Source organism: Peromyscus eremicus, chromosome 17 (genome assembly GCF_949786415.1).
Source record: "Peromyscus eremicus chromosome 17, PerEre_H2_v1, whole genome shotgun sequence".
NCBI lineage: Eukaryota > Metazoa > Chordata > Mammalia > Rodentia > Cricetidae > Peromyscus > Peromyscus eremicus.
In genome coordinates this window covers 8064413-8084311 of record NC_081433.1, presented here as the reverse complement: position 1 = coordinate 8084311, position 19899 = coordinate 8064413, and the positions used below count along the sequence as shown (strand labels likewise).

General features: G+C 48.6%; 1 protein-coding gene across 2 annotated transcripts; it reads right to left on the bottom strand.

Moving 5' to 3' along the window:
- Lamp1 (lysosomal associated membrane protein 1) lies at window positions 1-19004 on the bottom strand. 2 transcript variants are annotated; one of them, XM_059244497.1, is made up of 9 exons: window positions 18878-19004; window positions 11727-11848; window positions 9272-9491; window positions 8694-8852; window positions 4767-4963; window positions 2767-2886; window positions 1645-1711; window positions 1392-1562; window positions 1-957 (listed from the first exon to the last, which is right to left on the bottom strand). In XM_059244497.1, exons 1-9 carry the CDS (start codon window positions 18921-18923, stop codon window positions 818-820), a joined length of 1242 nt encoding a protein of 413 aa, XP_059100480.1. In that variant the 5' UTR covers window positions 18924-19004; the 3' UTR covers window positions 1-817. The 2 variants fall into 2 exon arrangements, with proteins under 2 accessions (XP_059100480.1, XP_059100479.1); XM_059244496.1 differs by having other exon boundaries at window positions 11727-11851; window positions 18878-18938.
- Window positions 19005-19899: the final 895 nt, after the last annotated feature.

Below are 19899 nucleotides of genomic sequence, written 5' to 3'. Positions count from 1 at the left end.
AAGAAGGAGACTTTTTATTAGCATCGTTACAGGCAATGCATTCTGTGAGCTGGTCCTCAGTGTACAACCCACCTCCGCCGCAGGACAGGTCAGCAGTGTGAATCTACTATTGTACACAGTGCAGAAACAGGGCCACCCTGAACGCCAACATAAGACTGGAAATCACTTTACAAAAAGTAAATAAAAATAATGCCATTTTCTATTTAGAAAAGTGCCAGCTCATGGGTGGCAGAGCACAGAAACACTGGTGGTTGTGCCCCAGCCAGATGCCAGATTCCAGCCCCCCAGGCCAGGCAGCCCAAGCCAAGTGTCCAGAGGTTGACCCTGTGCACGCCTCTGCGGCAGGGCTTCCCTGCTTTTCCCTTCTAGCATCTACAACAGTGTGCAGCCTAACGATCAGCCGCCCTCACCAGGCCCAAGTGTCTGGACCAGAGATTCCCTTTGTAAGGCTTAAATCTGAGTAAAAGAATGAAGAAACCAAACACCAAATCTTAACAAGTCAAATGGGGGAGCCCGTGCAATTCTGAAAAGCCTTCTTGTTCTCTTTCTTAGAGCTCTACTTTGGTAACATTAACCAGTTAGCAAAATATTTAACCCAGTTAGCAAAATTAACACCGTCATCTCAATAGTTATTCCTCTGTGCATAGTAAATGTTGCAAGATGAACTTCACATTTATAAAGCAGATTTGAAAACAGTTTGCCAGAAAGTGTGCCTCCCTCCCTTCCACACCTATCTAAGCTGGGGACATGAGAACAGGCCCCTGTGCACGCGTCTGTGCGCACACATCTGTGCGCACCCGCCCGCCCGCGCACCAGGCTAGATGGTCTGGTAGCCGGCATGACTCCTCTTCCTGCCGATGAGGTAGGCGATGAGGACGATGAGGACCAGCCCTGCCAGGGCTCCGCCAACGGCAATGGGGATCAGCATGTTGTTACCATCCTGCACACACTCTTCCACTGCAACAGAGACAGCCCAGTGGACTCACGCCAGGGTCACCCTCCCCACCCACTTGTTCCCGAGGGGAAAGGATGAGGCCAGGGGAGGGACGACGACGAGGTCACCACCTCAGGGAAGTCTACGACATGAGTGCTCTCTGTGCAGCGGGGAAAATCCCAGGCACACTCCACCCACGTTAGAATGTTGTCCCTAGACACAGGTCCCTCAGGACAGGAAACACCCTGGAGACCACTTTCAGAGAGGGCCACCACTGTCACTCAATGGCTTCCCTCACCCACGGCAGCCCTGCCTAGGTCTGCAGTTTCTTCCTCACGAGGCAAGAGAAAGGGAAAGCTCTCTGTGGAGGAAAAGGACACTCCCTGCCCCGACATCCTGGTTCCACAACAAGATCGAAGACGCGTCTCCTGCCACTGTTTCTACAGATGCTACTTACCAGACCCAAACCTGTCACTTTCCACCTTGAAAGCCTGGACCTGAATGCTGAAGACATTGAGGGAAAACACCTTGCTGACGAAGATGTGCTCCTCAGTGTTGCACTTGTACGAGTTCCCGAGCGTGGCCTGAAGAGCTCTCAGTGAATGGTTGGAGGCGGTGAACGTGGGATCTGCAATGTGAGAAAAAGTCGCTCAACCGCAGGCTATACTGGACGAGGACAGGAACCACAGGAAGGAGGAAGCGAGTCTCACCTATGGCATCGGGAAGAGTCATGTTCAACTGGACTTCTTGTAGGAAAAACAGGCTAGAACTGGCATTCTGAAAGAAAAGACAACCATCAGTTACCTACAGCACAGGTTGGTGTCATCTGGCCATAGACTTCTACATTTGTAGCACAAAAACAAAGCATACATTTTGGTTAGCTCACTCCAGACATTTTTTTTTTTTTTTTAGTTTTTCTAGACAGGGCTCCTCTATGTCGACCCAGGCTGTCCTTAAAGTTACAGAGATCCACCTGCCTCTGCCTCCCAAGGGCTGGCATTAAAGGCGTGTGCCACCACAGCCCAGCTTCAGACTTTTTTCTTTTTCTTTTTTTTTTTTTGGTTTTTCAAGACAGGGTTTCTCTGTGTAGCTTTGCGCCTTTCCTGGAACTCACTTGGTAGTCCAGGCTGGCCTCGAACTCACAGAGATCCGCCTGGCTCTGCCTCCCGAGTGCTGGGATTAAAGGCGTGCGCCACCACTGCCCGGCGACTTTTTTCTTTTATACAGGGTGTCACTATGAAGGTCAGTGAAGTTTTGAACCCATGCTCCTGTCTGCATCTCTCAGTATTTGGATTATAAAACATACATCAATATGCTCAACTCCTCCCAGACCTCTGTTAGGACCAGTTTATCCACTAAAATTGGAACAGGAACCATGCTATTAAAAAAAATCTTTTGAATAGTACAACAAAGTTAAAATCTATTACAAGAAATTATTAATGAGCTCATTTGTGTGCCATATTAAAATATTTATGTTGGCTGGGAGACACGTAGGAGGCTCTGAGCACATACATTACCTAGCACTACAGAAATCCACCCCCATTTCCTGACTCACAACAGGTCTTCCCCAAATACGTGCAGACTAAAACGTCAGTGGGTACTTGTTGGTGAGCAGTGAGGACGGAAACTTAGAAGCCCAGTCATACAGAGTGGGCAGAAAAGAGGGAGACATCTCCTCCTTCCTGATGAAGCACTGGACTCTTCCCTCAGTCACTGCAGCTCACACCAGCCCGCACTCCTGACCGCCGCCGCCACCCCAAGGGCATGAACAAGGCACACAAGAGGAGCCTAGTGAGCATGTCCCACGTGATTTAGATAGAGCAGAGCCTCACCATCCCAAACTTCAGTTCCAGGACACTGTTCTTGTTCTCCACTCTCAGGGTCACCACACGGAGACCGCAGGTCCCATGAGCTGTGTCATTTGGACTGATGTTGAATGCTCTGGTCACAGTCTGACAAGAAAAGCAAAGGAGTCATCACTCCAGGCTCTGGTGACCCTCTCAAAACACAGACACCACCACGAATGGCTAATGAAGCAGACACGCCCACTTTAACAAGTCAGGAGAACTGCTAACCACACCTGTGCAGGTTTCTGGGTTCCCAAACAGTGCTACTATTCAGAATGCTGCCTTGCCCCAGAGGCTTGGACTGGACTCTGATGGCTATTCTTGGTGTCAACTTGATTACGCCTGGAATAACTAAAACCCAAGAGGTCGGTTATACTTGTGAGGGATTTTTTCTTAATGTAATCATTTGAAGTGGGAAGACCCACCTAAATTTTTTTTATTTATTATTTTCTCGTGTATTACATCCTGACTGCAGTTTCCCCTCCCTGCCCCCATCCACTCTTCTTCCATTTCCCTTCAGAAGGGGGCAGGCCTCCTAGGGAGATCAACCAAACATGGCCTATCAATTGCAGGCCATATTAAGGCTGGATGAGGCAACCCAGTGGGAGGAAAAGGATCCTACTAAAAGCAGGTATAAAGAGTCAGAAACAGCCCCTGCTCCTACTGTTCCACAGGAAGACCAAGCAAGCTACATAACCATAACATATATGCAGAGGTCCTAGGTCAGACCCACACAGGCTCCCTGATTGTCCATTCAGTCTCTGTGAGCCCCTAGGAGCCCAGATGAGTTGGTTCTGTGGGTTTTCTTGTGGTGTCCTTGACCCTTCTGGTTCCTACAATCTTTCCTCCCCTTTAAAGAAGGACAGACCTTTAATCTCTGTATCATTTGAGGTGGGAAGATCCACCTTAATCTGGGTCACACCTTCCGTGAAGGAGGAAGCTCATGCTCTGCCTGCTTGCTCTTGTTAGCAAGTCCTTTGGGATTCTGGTGTATCCAGACCAGCTGAGACATCCAGCCTGGTGTACTGAACAACTACTGGATTCTTGGACCTTGCATTGGTAGACAGCCATTGTTGGGCTAGCAGGACCTAGCCTATAAACCTTTCCAATAAATCACAGAGTGTGCGTGTGCGTGCACATACATTGTGGTAGTCTGAATGAAAATGGCCTCCACAGGCCCCCAGAGAGTGGCACTATTGGGAGGTGTGGCCTTGTTGGAGGAGGTGTGTCACTACGGCACTTTGAGATTTCAGAAGCTCAAAGGTAGGCCTAGTGGCTCTCTTCCTGATACCTGCAGATGCAGAACTCTCAGCTACCTCTCCATGTCTGCCTGCCTGCTGCCATGCTTCCCTCCATGGTGATTATGGACTAAACCTCTGAACTGCAAGCCAGCCCCAATTAAATGTTTTCCTTTGTAAACAGAGTTTCTGGTCATGGTGTCTCTTCACAGCAACAGAAACCCTAAGACTGACTGACTATCTACCTATCTAAAATATAAATACATAGCATATGTATGCACACACATATATCCAGGGGATTTATTAGAATGGCTTACAGATACATATTCATTCTCTAAGTTCTAGTCCTCTAGAGAACACTGACTAAAACAGACCTGGTGCTTTTCCTAGCTTCTCCAGCCTCAAGGCCTCAGCAGGTCCTTCTCCCTCAGGCGTCCTTTCTGAATAGCTAAGACTACAGGTGCATACACCCTTGGCCTGGTTCAACCATACAATGGGAAATGTAATGCTCCAACTAGGATCAAAGCACTTCTGTGAGATGCCTAGTTAGCGTCAGGGGCTTCTGTGGGCAGATGGTGTGCCACAGCCCAATCAGACCAATGCAGCTCAACTCAGAGCAGTGGCCGGAAGTGCACGTGGGGCTCCGGTCAGCACTGCCTCTTGTTCTGCACAACACAAGGTATATTAAGCAACAACCTGCAGTACCAGATTCCTTCATGAATAGATCAAACCCCCATTCCTCCCTACCTTGTTGTCCTTCTTCAAGTAGGTGATGTTCATCTGCAGTGCCATAGAGGCAAGCAGGCAGGTTCCATTTTCACCAGTCACATTGTATTTAGTCACAGTGGGGTTTGTGGGCACAAGTGGTGGCGAGGGGCTGGGCGGTGGTGAGGGGCTGGGCGGTCCAGTGGTTGGAGAAGGTCCGTCCTGTGTGCAGCGTGTCTCTGCAGGGACAGAAAAGAAGTTCAAGGTCCAGCTTGCTTCTGACTACCCCAGATGCTGGAGTACAGGTCAGAATTGGAAGCACCACTTCTGAACTCTGCAGGACACTCCCCACCCCATAACTACCAGGCACATGGATAGCAGGTTCTGGGCAGCAGAGAGGACCCAGAGCACCCCGCCCCCAAAACACACATATTCTTCCCATCTTAGCCTGCCTTCTCAGTGGGCACACAGGCACAGAAAACCTCTACTAGGAGGCCAAGAGAAAGCCTCACCCTCCCGTAGGGAGTGATGTCTAGGTCCTATCACATACACAAAAGTGGCATGGATTCAAGTGTTCACATTGCACTGACACAAAGGAAGGCACTGTGCTAGAAACAAAACAGAGGCTCCTGACAGTCAGGCCCTGGCCAGGCCTGTCATATGTAAGAACACATGAACTACAGCCTAGTCCTACTAGCAAAGGTGTGCAAGAGCCTGGAAAGGGGGGGGGGGAAGAAGGGGAGGTCTATTTTTACAGGCTGCTTGTTATTTCTAACTTTTCAAGGCCATGGAAGGATCCTCTCGAATGTTTAAGTTTCACCAAGATTAAGATATGAATAATCGGGCTGTAGAAATGGGCTTGATGGTCAAGAGTGTGTACTGTGGACCTCAGTTAAATTCCAAGCACCCAAGTTAAGCAGCTTACAGTCTCCCACAGCTCCAAGGAAGAGCCACACTTCTGGCCTCCTCAAGTATGTGCACATATCCACACAGAGACATACACATAATTTAAAAACAAACCACAATGATGACAACAAAAGAGCCCTGAATCAACAGGGTTAGAGATGGTTCAGTGTAAGAGCACATACTGTGTTTCCAGTACCCATGTTAGGCCCCTCACAACTGCCTGTAACCTACCCCTCCAGAGGACCCAACACCGCTGGCCTCCACAGCAGCCATATCCGTGTACATACTCACACACACTCACACACTCACACACTCACACACACACACACACACACACACACACACACACACACACACACTCAGGAGAACACCCCCCAACACATACATCAACATCAACAACAGGAATCTGCTGGTGAACTGGGAGGCCGGTGCCTGACAGATGTCACTGCACCACAAATCTGGTGAGACCTTGGTCTGGCTATTCTCAGGCCTGTAGCAGCATACCGACAGCCCACTCCAGGTTGAGAACCCTCTGCCCGACTCTAAACATCTTTGGCAGAGAAAGTATCTGTTTCTTCACAAAAAAGTTGACAAGAAAGCCAGCTCCACCTACTCTAGCTGGTGCTTTACTTCTCTAAAAATCATTTTATTTTATGTATTTAAGTGTTTTGCCTGCAGCTGGACAGTGGTGACACACATCTTTAATCGCAGTACTTAGGAGGCAGAGGGAGGTGGATCTATAGAGTGAATTCCAGGATAGCCAGGGCTACACAGAGAAATCAAAACCAAAGTGTTTTGCCTGCATGTATATGAATGTCTGGTGCTCAGCGAGGCCCGAGGAGGGCACTGGATCCCCTAGAACTGGAGTTACAGACAGTTGGCAACCACCTGGGTGCTGGTGGTTCAAACTCAGGTCCTCTGGAAGGGCTGCCAATGTTCTAACTGCTGCACCATCTTTCCAGCCCCATTTCATTTCTTGTTAAGTAAGGTTTGTCAAGATCTGACCCTTACAGTTAACAGAAGGAACGATGCATGAGGTGTCCTTCCTTGTCAAGGCACCCCTATGCTACTTACAAACAATACACATATACACACTCACAGATTTAATACAATGCTGTTAAATAACAATTATTAGTAAACCATAAAAGCAGACCAAGAGTATAAAAACATCTCTCAGGCTCATCAGGTAGAGAGGCATGTGCAGGCTTAGCGCCTTGAAGGAGAGCTCTGGAGCCCATACAGAAGGACAGAACTAACTCCCAAGGGTTGAACTCTTACATTCCCCTCCATGCATACAAGGCACTCAAACACAAAAGAAAAACTAAACCCACACTTGCACCCCACACAACCGAGCAGGCTCTCCAGACAGACTACTACTAGCCTGCAGCTGGATGACCTGGAGCTTTGGCCCTGCAGGTCCTCGCTGCTCCCAATTTCTGTCCCTCTACCTAATTCATCACAAGCTGCCTGTGGAGGCACTTCAGAGGACAGCACCTCTTAGAAAGGCCACCACCACCTCTCTTCACCTCCCAGCAGACAGAGCTCCCGCTAGTTTGAAAGTAACCAGGTGGTAGCAGTCAAAGGCCATGCTGACTCTGGCCTCTGTCACTGTCTACGCATCTATGGAAAGGGGCCACTGCTGTGACACCCCTAGTCTGTTTGGAAGATCAGCTGCAGCGATGTCGGTAGAAGGACTTGACCCCAGTCAGCATCTTTCAGAACTACCCTATTTCTCCTAATTATATCTGGCTTGCATGTGTTGTATGGGGGGGGGGGGTATCTTTTACCCCCTGTTCTATCAAGAACACCTCTGTCACTGGATCAGGAAACAGAAAAGCGCTAATTCTATCTGTGGACTGAAGAGATGGCTCAGGAGGTTCAGAGCATTTGTTGTTCTTCCAGAAGACCCAGGTTTAATTCCCATTATCCACTTGGTGGCTCACAAGTGTCTATAACTACAGTTCCAGATGACCTAATGCCCTCTTTTGGCCATCTTGGACACCAAGCATGTACATGGTGCAGATATACATGTAGGCAAAACACACGCACATCAAATAAAAACTACTTTTTAAAAAGGGAAAAACCCCTAAAACACAAACAACCCAGTACTATTTGTAACACGACGGTACATATTTCAGACCAGGACTCTATCACAACAACTATGCTTCACTTAAGTCAGCGCATGAACATCTGTAACTAATGCAAGTGGCTATGTTGCCAGGCACAGTAGCACATGCCTTAATCCTAGCACTCTTTTGGAAGGCAGAGGGAGGTAAATCTCTGTAAGTTTGAGGCCAGCCTGGTCTACAGAGTGAGTTCCAGGACAATCAGAGTTACATAATAGAGAGATCCTGTCTCAACAAAACAAAAAAGGGGGTGACTATGTCACAGCAAGGCTATGCTTCTAGACACGGACCTTCTCAGTGGAAGAACAGGGGTGCACTAGTGTGCCACCTGCTGAGAAAATACTACACCCTGCTACACCCCTTGACCTTCAACTGAGAGCACTGAGAGACAGCCTGAGTTAGCTCTCTCCAGCAGTCCCCAGTCTTCCATTAGGACTGCTGAGGAAGCCTCAAAGGAAAGCCAAGCATGGCGGGTCCAGGGTTTTGGAAGGCTGTCAAGGCCAGGTTAAGTCTTGGACAAATCACATGCCCTCACCTTTCCATGGACAATTTCAGAGTTGACTGATTGGATTTGGGGCAAAGGGGTATTAGGGCCCACTAGTTTGGTCAACAGGTACAGGCCAGGGGTCACACCTCCCTCAGATAGGTAAAGCCAACCCTAGAGCTTGCCTGAGCAGGAAACTGGCTTGCAGGTAGAGTGTTTTGGGAGTCTGAACCCCTAACCAAATCCCTCAATGTCCACAAGATCGCTCTTCTGCATCCCTCAAATGACTGAGACCGACTTGTTCTCACCCATTTTCTACCCTCTTAATCAGGAAGTGCCCATTCTCATCTTCAAAAGTTACCATCTCCTAAGAGCAGAAGGGCTGCTAGACCGTGGTGCTGTGTCACTCCACTGTGGAGTGTGTCACCTGCGGCCCTCAGCCCAGCACCTTACCTTCCTTGCTGAAGGTGTTATTTAACAAGTAGGCCTGGATAGTGGCATCGTGGAGTGTGACAGTCACATTGCCCATGTGGATCTGGACAGCACTCAAACATCGGTATGTTTTGTTGATGTCTGCCTTGATGTCAGTCATGGAGTCCACAGAGTGGATCCCTGTATCCAAATCAACAAACAAAACAAAATGCAATTTTTAACTGTTTGCAGTACTCAGTTGAAATTGACTTATTTATCATCATCTTGTACTCTTTTCTTTTGAACCTTAAGAAGGGTTTTACTAGTTTAAAAGAAAAACCTCAGGGCAGGCAAGCTGTAATCTCAGGGGCTGACTGAGGGAGGAAGGTGGAGAAGAGGAAGGGGACCCATGCCACCTGCAGCAAGCCAGCATGCAGTAGCCACACAGTGGGGAGTGAAAAAGCCTGAAGGAGCAGAGAAAACATACTTAGCCTCTGGCCAGCATCTACAAGAAAAAGGAAGTCACGATTAAGAAAGGCAGGCAGACCTAACAGACCCTCTTGGAAAGGTTAGTTCTCCACCCTTCCCTTCGGTTTTGCATTCTGTCCCAGAGGTCTTACCCTTGGTGCTGGCATTGGTGAAATATTGTGTGTCTGACAAGTTGTAAGTAAAAGACATGTGCTGGACACGGTAACGTGTTGCATTTCTTGTGAAGCTGAGCATCAGTGAATATCCACTTCCAAAAGCAATCGTGAGGCTGGGTTCAGAAGCATTTTCACTACCACAAGAACTGTTACTGTTCAGTACTTCTGCAGAGGGCGGCAGTAAAAAGGTAGCGTTCTGGAACAAATACAATTCAGACATAACTCCATGAGAATGCATACTGCTAAGAGACAACTGCCAAAGAGGACTGTACGTACACTGATAAAAGCTTACCCTTCAATGTTAAAGCAGTCACTTACACAGACTTTACTCGGTACAGTATCTGTACAAACTGTTGGGATACAGTATAATTCAATACACGCAAACAATGCGCATGACTTGAATTGGGGTAGTCAACATTTCCATCCCCTGTGCACTGGGAACCTCCAAACATTCCTGAGTATTCTGAAATACTAACAGACTGTGGCAGGTATGTGTTCTAAAGGTATAGTGTTCTATAAAGTATTTATTCAGTTTTAATGTAACCAATAAAAAGCTTACTACAGTGTCACTACTAACAGAAATAGGCTGACAAATGAATCAACTGAGAGAACTGATTTAGTAATCACAGGTAAATCTGCTTCTCATTCATTGTGTGCCCAGCTTGATTCGAATGCTCAGGAGGCAAGAAGATCATGAGTTTGAGGCTAGCCAGTGCTGTGCAATAAAACAACATAAACATATCCACTTAGAACCAAAGTCAAAGTTACCTTGAAAGTAAAGAATCTAACTTGATGCTACTACTTTTTTTGGAACATAAATATCTCTTTAAAGACTGTTTCCTGGGGTGAGAGATGAAGAGGGGCTGGGAGAGCATCTGTCCAGCATGCATGAAGCCCTAGCCTCATTCTCCAGTACTGCACACCCAAGTCAGATGGGGCAAGCCTGTAATCCCAGCACTTGGGAGTTGGAAGCTAGAGGATCAGGGATTTCAGGTCACAATGGGGTATGTGGGACCCTGTCACTCACAAACCAACCAACCAACCTATTCACCCTCACCAACTCCAGACCCCAAAACCACATAAGAGAAGTCAAAAGCTGAGGAGGATAAAATGTTTCAGTGGGTAAATACACCTGCCATCAGGCCCAATAACCTAAGTTCAATACCAGGGCCCACATGGTAGAAGACAATTCTAGCAAGGTGTCCTCTAGCTTCTATCCATGCACCGTGGCAGACTGCTCACAAAGTGTACATGCACACACATATGTACACACACGTAAATTTAAAAAGTAAACTAGAGAGGCTGGAGTGACTGTTCAGTGGTTAAGAGCACTGGCTGCTCTTCCGGAGCACCTGGATTAAATCCCCAGCATCCACATGGTGGCTCACAACTCTCTTAAACTCCAGTCACAGGGCTCTAATGCCGTCTTCTGGCCTTCCTGGATACTGCACACATGTACTGTACTGCACTGACATACATGCATGCAGGCACTCATTTACAAAAAAGGAGTAGGGTTACAGGTGTGGTGAATCTCAGGATCCAGGATGCATTTAAAAGAGTAATGACATATAATGAGTGTGTGAAATGCCCACAAGCATGTAATTAAGAAGAAATTTAAAATACAGGTTACTCATCTGCTAGCAAACTAAGAATAAGAACTATATAAAGTTTGTACTCATTTGTATAAACACAAACTTGCTTTAATGTAACCACTGAGAACATCTTTTTGTTTGAGACAGGGAGGGTCTCGCTGTGTGGTCTTGACTGGCTCAGAACTCTCGTCTTTGTAGACCAGGCTGGCCTTGAATTAAAATATTTGCCTGGCCTGGCGGTGGTCGTGCACACCTTTAATCCCAGCACCCAGGAGGCAGAGGCAGGCGGATCTCTGTGAGTTCAAGGCCAGCCTGGTCTACAGATGGAGTTCCAGAACAGCCAGAGCTACAGAGAAACCTTTGTCTTGAGGGAAAAAAAAAAAAAAAAAAGATTTGCCTGCCTCTGCCTCCTTCTGAATGCTCGGACTGTGTGTGAGCCACCAGGTTCAGCCCCTAAGAACACCCTCCTTAAAGGAAGGCAGTCTATAGCTTTTGCATGTCAAGCCACCACTTGGCTCCATCTCTTGGGATATAGTGGTTGTCTGAAGAAGATCAAAACTCCAGCTGTTTACTGACCATGGAGAATATAAGAAAGCTAACCAAGTAGCACCAGGGAAGCATTTGGCAAATGTGCTGACTACCGTGAGGTTCTACAAGGTGTCTGTAAAAGAGCCACGACGAAACCCAGACTGTGATCACTCCACAAATGGTTTGCTGTGGCTGCAGGCAGCAGCAGACACCAGCGGAGATCACCTATGGGCCCAGAAGCTGTGAGAAACGAGAAGGGCAGACTAAGGTACGATCATTTTCCAAGTCCCACAAGTGTCGGTGTCTCCTACCTGAGAGCCATGTTCATTCTCGTAGGCGGTCCAGAAGGAGGCGGAGAAGTTGGCCATTATACAGGCTGTGCCATTGCTGTCTTTCACCACAAACAATGCTGAGGCACTGTGGGCAAGGCCTGCTGCTTCCAAAAAAAAGAAACAATCATATACCCACTTCAAAGTACAACTGTTACTCCTGTTTCCTGTAACCTTTATTAAGATTCACGGTGTTTGGTAAACACTGAACCAGACAAGTGGATTATAGGCTCGTGTCCCAATCCTAATCTCTCAACCCTGGATCCCATAGAAAACTGCCATCTTCCAGGCTGTCCCATCAACTTGCCAGCCCTGCCTTCGGCTCCTGAGTGCTATCATCAGGGTACTTACCCTAGGCCTATGTCCCTCAGAGGATCTAACTGTAAGACGTGATGGGGCCTGAAAGGTACACCTCAAGCCAAGCAAGCATCAGCCTACTGCAGAAACCCAAGGGAGAATCTGTAACTAGTAGTTACAGTTGGGCTAGTTTTTACCTCTCAGACCAGGGAGGGGTGTGGCAAAAGAAGTCATGATCTCAGACATAGTACCTGAACTCTACCAGCTCATGGCTGAGGGACACTGGGCACACCCTCAACCCATACAAGTGAGGGCTTCCCTATTTGTGGAGGTTCAAGGACTTATGGAGGCACTGAAGTTTCTCAGTGAATAATAGTCTTTGCAGGACATTTCCTCTCTGGCTTTTTAAATAAATAAATAGATAAATAAATAGAGCTATCTCACACCTGGAATCCTAGCACTGGAGATGCTGAGGCCAGAGGATCACCAGCCTGCCACATGCAGTGCAGAGACCTGTAGCATGAATCTTAAAAGGTCTTATTAATTAAATCAAACCTAAGCCAGGTATTGGGGTGAACGCTGGAAGATCAGAGAAGCAGAACAAGCCACAGCTTCCTCACTTTGCCAGTTCCTCAGCTGATCCTGTTTCCTCAGGTTGGAAGCCTCTGAGTCCTCATATCCAAATGGATCTCAGCTGAACTGTTGCTAGAAGCCTAAAAGCTTAACCAGCCAAATGCTTCTAGTTTCTGGACTTCATGCCTTATGTACTTTTCTGCTTTCTGCCATCACTCCCTGGGATTAAAGGCTCGCTTTCTGGGATTAAAGGAGTGAGTCACCATGCTTGGCTGTATCCTTGAACACAGACATCCAGGTAGATCTCTGCCTCTGAAAAGCTAGGATTAAAGGCGTGTACTACCACTGCCTAACCTATATGTTTAATATTGTGGCTGTTCTGTGACCCCAGATAAGTTTATTAGCGTGCACAATATTTTGGGGAACACAATACCACCACAGAGACCTGCTGTGGATATCGCTCTGTATAAATAAACACTGACTGGCCAATAGCCAGACAGGAAGTATAGGCGGGACTAACAGAGAAGAGAATTGAGGAAACAGGAAGGGAAGGGGAGTTTGCCTGGAGCTGCCGCCAGGACAAGGAAGATGTAAGGTACTGATAATCCACGAGCCACGTGGCAAAGTATAGATTAATAAAAATGGGCTGAGTATAAGAGTAAGAGCTAGACAATGATAGGCCTGAGCTAGTGGCCAAGCAGTTTAAACAATGTAAGAGTCTGTGTGTTTATTTTATAAGTGAGCTCCGGGACTGGCGGGACTTGGTGGGTGCTGGAGAGAAATTCTCCAGCTACAGAGACCCATCCACAAACTAACAAACAACCCACGATCCTAATGAAGATGCCCAGCAGCACGTCAGAAAAGCAGTGCGTTCAGCTGGGCATGGTGGTGCACACCTGTATTCTCAGCACTCAGGAGGCAGGCAGAGCTCTGTGAATTTGAGGTCAGCCTGGTCTACAGTGAGTTCTGGGTCAGTAAGACCCTGTCCTCCCCCCTCCCCCATCAAAAACCAACAAAACAAGGCAGCAGCAGAGAGAGGACAGCTAGTACGTTTCATTACGTTACAGATGAACAAAGCCAGGTACTCTTGCCACACAACTACACAGGCTTATCAGCCATCACTGTCCAGCAACAGGTGGCATGCTGTCACCTGTCTCTGCTGCTACAAGTTTATATACACTCTTCCAGGGACACTAACACATCTGGGGCCTGGAGGTATCCACTCAGGAGTGTGAGGCAGGAGCTCAAGTTGCAGGATAGGATGTTCTACACAGTAAATTCAAAGTCTAAGAAGGAACCATGGCAAGACTCCATCTTAAGAACGAACAACAAACTAGAAAAATCTTACTTCCTGAGAAAACAAATGGACTTCAAAGAACCCAATTTATTTTACTCTTGCAACTTTGAAAGAAATAAGATAGAAAAGAGCCTAACTAGGAGCTCCAATGCTCTCTTCTGACCTCCAAGGACAAGTGATACACATAAACTCTCTCAGGCACATACATAAAAATAAACATTTAAAAAATACATGGTTGTCTTAGTTAGGGTTACTATTGCTGTGATAAAAACACCATAACCAAAAGCAGCTTGGGAAAGGGTTATTTGGACGGGCGGTGGTGGCACACACCTTCAATCCCAGCACTCGGGAGACAGAGCCAGGTGATCTCTGTGAGTTCGAGGCCAGTCTGGGCTACCAAGTGAGCTCCAGGAAAGGCGCAAAGCTACACAGAGAAACCCTGTCTCGAAAAACCAAAAAAAAAAACAAAAAACAAAAAACAAAAAAAACAAAACACTGAAGGAAGTCAGGACAGGAACTCAAGCAGGACAGGAACCTGGAGGCAGGAGCTGATATAGAGGCCATGGTGGTTACTGACTTGCTTACTGACTTGCTCTCCATGGCTTGCTCAGCCTGCTTTCTTATAGAACCCAGGACCACCAGCCCAAGGGTGGCACCACCCACAATGGGCTGGACCCTCCCACATCAATTACTAATTAAAAAAATGTCCTATAGGCTTGCCCACAGCCCCATCTTACGGAGGCCTTTTCTAAACTGAGGCTCCCTTATCTCAGATGACGCTTGCTTGTGTCAAGTTGACATAAAACTAGCCAGTATAACAGCCACGTATGGTGGCATCCATGTACAATCCCAGAAATAGATAGGCAAAGACAGAAGGATCACATCAGTATTTGGCCAGCCTGGTTTACCTACCAAGTTCTAGGCCAGCCCATGGCTACATACCAAGTCCCTGTTATAGAGGAACAACTGAAACCAGGGTTCAGAGAGATGGCTCAGTGGTCAAGAGTACTTGCTGTTCTTCCACAAGACCCAAGTTCAAGCCCCAACACCCACATCAGGTGCTTACACTTTTCTGTAACTCCAGTTCCATGGGGTCCAACATCTCCTGGCCTCTGTGAGCAGCCCTCACATATACACAAGATAAAATATCTTAAAAACAAAAAGACCAAAAACCAAAACCAAAAAATCCCCAAACCTGTAGCCTGACCAACAGCAGGAAAGGTCACTATTGCAGGCCTAAGGCTTCCTTGCCTGGAGATGTCCTTAGCAGAAGGCTCTGAGGTCACACTCACCGACACAACAGATACCCCCATGGGAGCACACAGCCCAGCTCTAACCAGGCTGTCCTTTCACGCGTTTTCTTGTCACCCTAGTAATTTGTCAACATACTTTCCCCAAACTAGTAAACATGCATATTCAAAGGAAAACTAAGTATCACTACAATCTAAAATGGCCTCTGTGGCTTTTGAGAACACACCTTTCCCTGGTCCCCAGTTGCTCCCATCTCTGTGTGTCTTTCTCTTTCTCAATAAACTGTCTTTAGTTCTACTACCTAAAAAAATAAAGGGGGCCGTGGGGGCAGGGGGTGGAGAGACAGCTTAGCAGCTAAGAGCACTGGCTGCTCTTTCAGAGGTTCAGTTCCCAGCAACAACTTGGCAGCTCACAAGGATTTCAGAGCCACAAGATCTGTACTCTCTTCCAGCCTCCATGAGCACTGCATATATATACATGATGCACAGACAGATGAGCAGGCAAACACTCAGACGCATAAAAGAAAAAGAAAAAGCTAAAGTATTTAAAGAAAATAGGGGCTACAGGGACAGCTTGTGCTTTAGAGCACCTGTGGTTGCGGAAGACCTGGGTTTCTCCGCACCCACACGTGGCTCACAACCGTCCAAACCATCTACAGTTCCAGTTCCAGGAGATCCAATGCCCTCTTCTGACCGCCACAAGCACTAGGTACACACATGCTGGAAAAACACTCAGACACCTAAAGCAAATCTTTATACAATTTTTTAAAGGCGTGTAAAATTTAAATCTTTTAACAAAAAGAGCTTTTTCCCCCCAATCAGTTAAGATGCCTATGGCAATCCTGGGCCTGGGACAGGAACAGCTGTCAGGAACCCACCTGCCTACTAATGGACAACCTGCTCATTTCCCATTTCTCCAGGGGTCAAAGGGCAATGCTGGCTAATTCTTTCAAAACACCATACTACAGGAAATTCCCTTCCCTGCAACTAGTAAGGCAGTGGGAAGCACACATGCTCAAGTCAGAAGCTCTTCAGTTACCAGCTACGTGACCTTGGGCCAGGAGCAGCCACCTAACCACCCTGAGATTACACAACTGAGACAGGAAGAACGCAGGGCCCCAAGGCTGCCTGACAGCACTCTCAGCAGCTCGCTGTTTCATCGAAAAGGCTTGCTACTTGGTCACTCTTGTTTTGGGAGCTCCCTTGCTTCCTTCTTTGCCCAGGACGTCCTGGAACTCAAGTATGTTGCCACCATGAAGATCTGCTTAACAACTACCTGTGACACATTTACTTTGTGACAGGCACTTTTCTTTGGTTTTTCGAGACAGGGTTTCTCTGTGTAGCTTTGCGCCTTTCCTGGAACTCACTCTGGAGACCAGGCTGGCCTCAAACTCAGAGATCCGCCTGCCTCTGCCTCCCGAGTGCTGGAATTAAAGACGTGTGCCACCACCGCCCAGCTTGACAGGCACTTTTCAAAGCATGTTTCCATCAGGTTACTATGACAGCCCTAAAAGGCTGTCACTATGATGATTCCCTCCTGCTGAGGTAGAGAGGCCCAGAGATAGTAAGTTGCTTCAAGATCACAGCAAGTGAGTGGTCCAGTTTTTGTTTCTTCCATGCATGGCCTGCTGACCATGCTGCTTCTGCAGCTCTTGGTGAGGGAGTATATTTGAAGCCATCCTGGGTAACATCCATGGTGAGACCCTTGTCACCAACCAACCACACCCTAACTTATCTTGGCTTGATTCCTTTAAGTCCTGTTTCTTCTTATCTAGAGACACATAAGTCACCTTTGAACACTTACAAGACCAAAGTTCTACTGCATACACTGAACTACCATCTCTAGAGGGAGGGTTCTCCCTCTGCTGGCTAGCTTCCACAGGCTGGAACATGCTATGCAAGCTGCTGTGGGAGAAAGGGACAAGTGTCCCTTTCTAGAAAGCTGCTTTTGCTTAGGGCCAGCTCCAGACCACTGCTATACAGCTGGACATGCCTTCATGAAAGCACCATGCACTCCAACGTGAGCATGCACTTAAGTGAGCAAAGGAGACAGGCTATTCCCAGCACAGGTGCCAGGTGCTACAGTCTACATATGCACAGTTAAAGGCCAGGCCAAGATAACATGTCTAAGTTGGGTCTAACAGAATACCAATTCAAAGTCGCACAACCACAAAACAGTTTGATCACCAATCTAGTGAGGAATTCAAGATCCCATGATCCAGGGTAACATTAATTAGCAGAAGACTGACAGAGCTCATCCAGAAAGGGGAAGGTCATGGGGTCAGTCCCCAAACTGAACATTAGTCCCATTAGGCAACCATACACACGAGTTTCAGTTCACACTAGTCTGCTTTCTATTAAGAACTTAAACACAAGGGCTCTTGGAGTTAGCAATTACCGTAGGAACATCAATAATTCCAAAGTTAGAATTTTTCTAAAGATAACATTATTTTTGAAGTTATGAAAAGTTGTTAAAGTACTTTTGTGAAAGCTGGGACATACAGTATACGGTACTCAATCATTGTCAAAGATTTTTCTTTCCACTTTAACCTAACCCAGGCTGACCTTCAATTCGAAATCCCCCTGCCTCAGCCTCCCAAGTCTAACAAGTGTGAGCCACCACAGGTTAGTTTTATTCATCGATTTTTTTTTTTTTTAATTTATTTAGCGGCAGTCTCTAGTCCTGGCTGTCCTGGAACACATTACGGAAGACCCGACTGGCCTGTTAAAAAGAGATCCTTCTCCTTCCCTATTGCACCACGCCAGCCAGAGGCTAGTTTTAAAAACATGAAATGAGGCCCGGCGTGGTGTCCCGCGGCTTTAATGTCAGCACTTGGGAGGCAGAGGCAGGGGTATACCAGTGAATTTCAGGCCAGAATGTTCTCCATGGTTGAGATCCTATTTTTTAAAAAAGTAAAGAAAAGGAGAAAATATAAACAGCCCACGGGTTTTACATAGTTTTGGGTGTGCTGGAGATTTAGCTCCAGGCCCATAAGCAATGTTATTGTATTGCTGAGCTACATCCAAGCCCTGTGAGTTCTTCTAATAAAGTCATTCCGACACGACAGAACTTGTTTCCGCAATTCCCGTTCTAGTTACAACTACTGAACCGTGAAGGGTCACAGGTCCCTTAGCAAGGTTTGAGACCGCCGAATAAGCGCACCCCTCTTCTCTCCTAGATCGAAGAGGAGTTCATCTCAGACGAGAGAAACCAGATTATTCCATAAAGTCACAGTCACAGAATTTGGGGGTCCGATGGGTCCTAAGGGGTGCTCGGGACATCGTGAGCATGTGGCCCCGGTGAACTCTGGCCAGCCACCTCTCTCGGGTCCTGCAGATGCTGGCACTGCAGCTAAACCCTCCGCGTTACTGGGGTACAGCGGTGAGGGAGGGCACCTCAGGCAGGGGCCCGAGGCAGCACCCATCCCTCTCACAAGGTAGCCCGGGTGCCAGCAGCCCTGCCCACCGTCTCCGCTCCTCCCGGAGCGTCTCGGGGTCACCGGCTGGGCTCCCAACGCCGCATCTGCGTCCTGAGGCCCGCAAGGGCTCCGGGGCGGCGAGCGCCACTGCGGAGCCGGCCGGCCGGCTCGAGGCCTACTCGACGCTCGCCCGCGGCCCGGGCGCCCCGTTCCCACCCGGCCCGACGCCCCCTTCCCGTCCATCCCGAGACGCCGACCCCGCCCGGCCCTCCCTCCCTCCCTCCCTCCCGGGCTCACCCAGAAGCAACAGGAGCAGCGGCCGCCGGGCGCCGGGGGCCGCCATGGCGCGACGCAGCCGAGGCCGGGGTGCGGCGGTTGCGCGGGCGGCGGGGCCGGCGGGAGGGCGCGTCCACCGACTCGAGAGACCCGGCAGCTGCGGCGCCGGCACCGAGAGGACCCTGCGGCCGGCAGCGCCTGTCACGTGAGCAGCGCCGCGCCCGCCGGTCACGTGAGCCGAGGGTCTCGCGAGAGCGGCCCCTGAGCCGGCCGCTTCCTCCCCGCTTCTCCGGGAGTCTCCGCTCCTCCGCATGGGATTCGGTCACGTGCGGGTCGACGTCATGTGAGCCGCCGGCCACGTGATGTGGTACGCCGCCCCCCCCCATCCACCCCCGCGCCCCCCCCCCAATCCTATCCTCCCAGGCCTTTCCCAGTGTGTCCCGAAATGGAAAGTAGGTTGTGGCTCGGAGAAAGGGAAGAAGAAACGCTGCCGGAGAAAGTCCGGGTGGAAACGGGAAGCCGTGAAGGCTGGACCGAGGCCAGCAGGCCGGGCGGCTGCAGGGCCACAGCCCAGGCGTAGGCTGACCTCGTGTTGAGGTTCGTACCAATGCTTACATCCAGGACAGTAGTGTGCATATCTGTTTCCAGGTGGGTATTGACATCTGAACCCATGCCCTAGTCCCAGGCTGGCCGCCACTCTCAGGCTCAGGGGCTACCTCTAGGTCCAGACTGGTGTCTAGGGCCAGCCACAACTGTGTCTTTCCCGTGGTCCAGGCACAGGACAGTCCTTAAGGGCATGTAGATGGTGCCAAGTGGTGGTAGGAGAGACACATTTACTTTAAAGACAAGATTTCACTGCATATCCCTAGCTGGCCTCAAAAAAGTTCACCTCCCTCTGTCTCCTGAGTGCTGGGATTAAATCCTTGCGTGCAGGGTTTCTGAGCACTCCTGATTGTGGAAGAACATCTTGTTGATGGTCATCTCACTTGAGATGATTGAGAATTTCCATGAAGAACTCGATACTAAAACATCTTCCTCTTTTA

Excerpts from the sequence above, each read along its gene's own strand:
- Lamp1 (XM_059244496.1), bottom strand. The coding sequence starts at position 18,923 with ATGGCGGCCCCCGGCGCCCGGCGGCCGCTGCTCCTGTTGCTTCTGG. Across the intron at positions 8,853-9,271 it reads CACCAATGCCAGCACCAAGG|GGATCCACTCTGTGGACTCC; the intron begins GTAAGACCTCTG and ends ATTTGGATACAG. Across the intron at positions 1,563-1,644 it reads GACTCTTCCCGATGCCATAG|ATCCCACGTTCACCGCCTCC; the intron begins GTGAGACTCGCT and ends CTCACATTGCAG.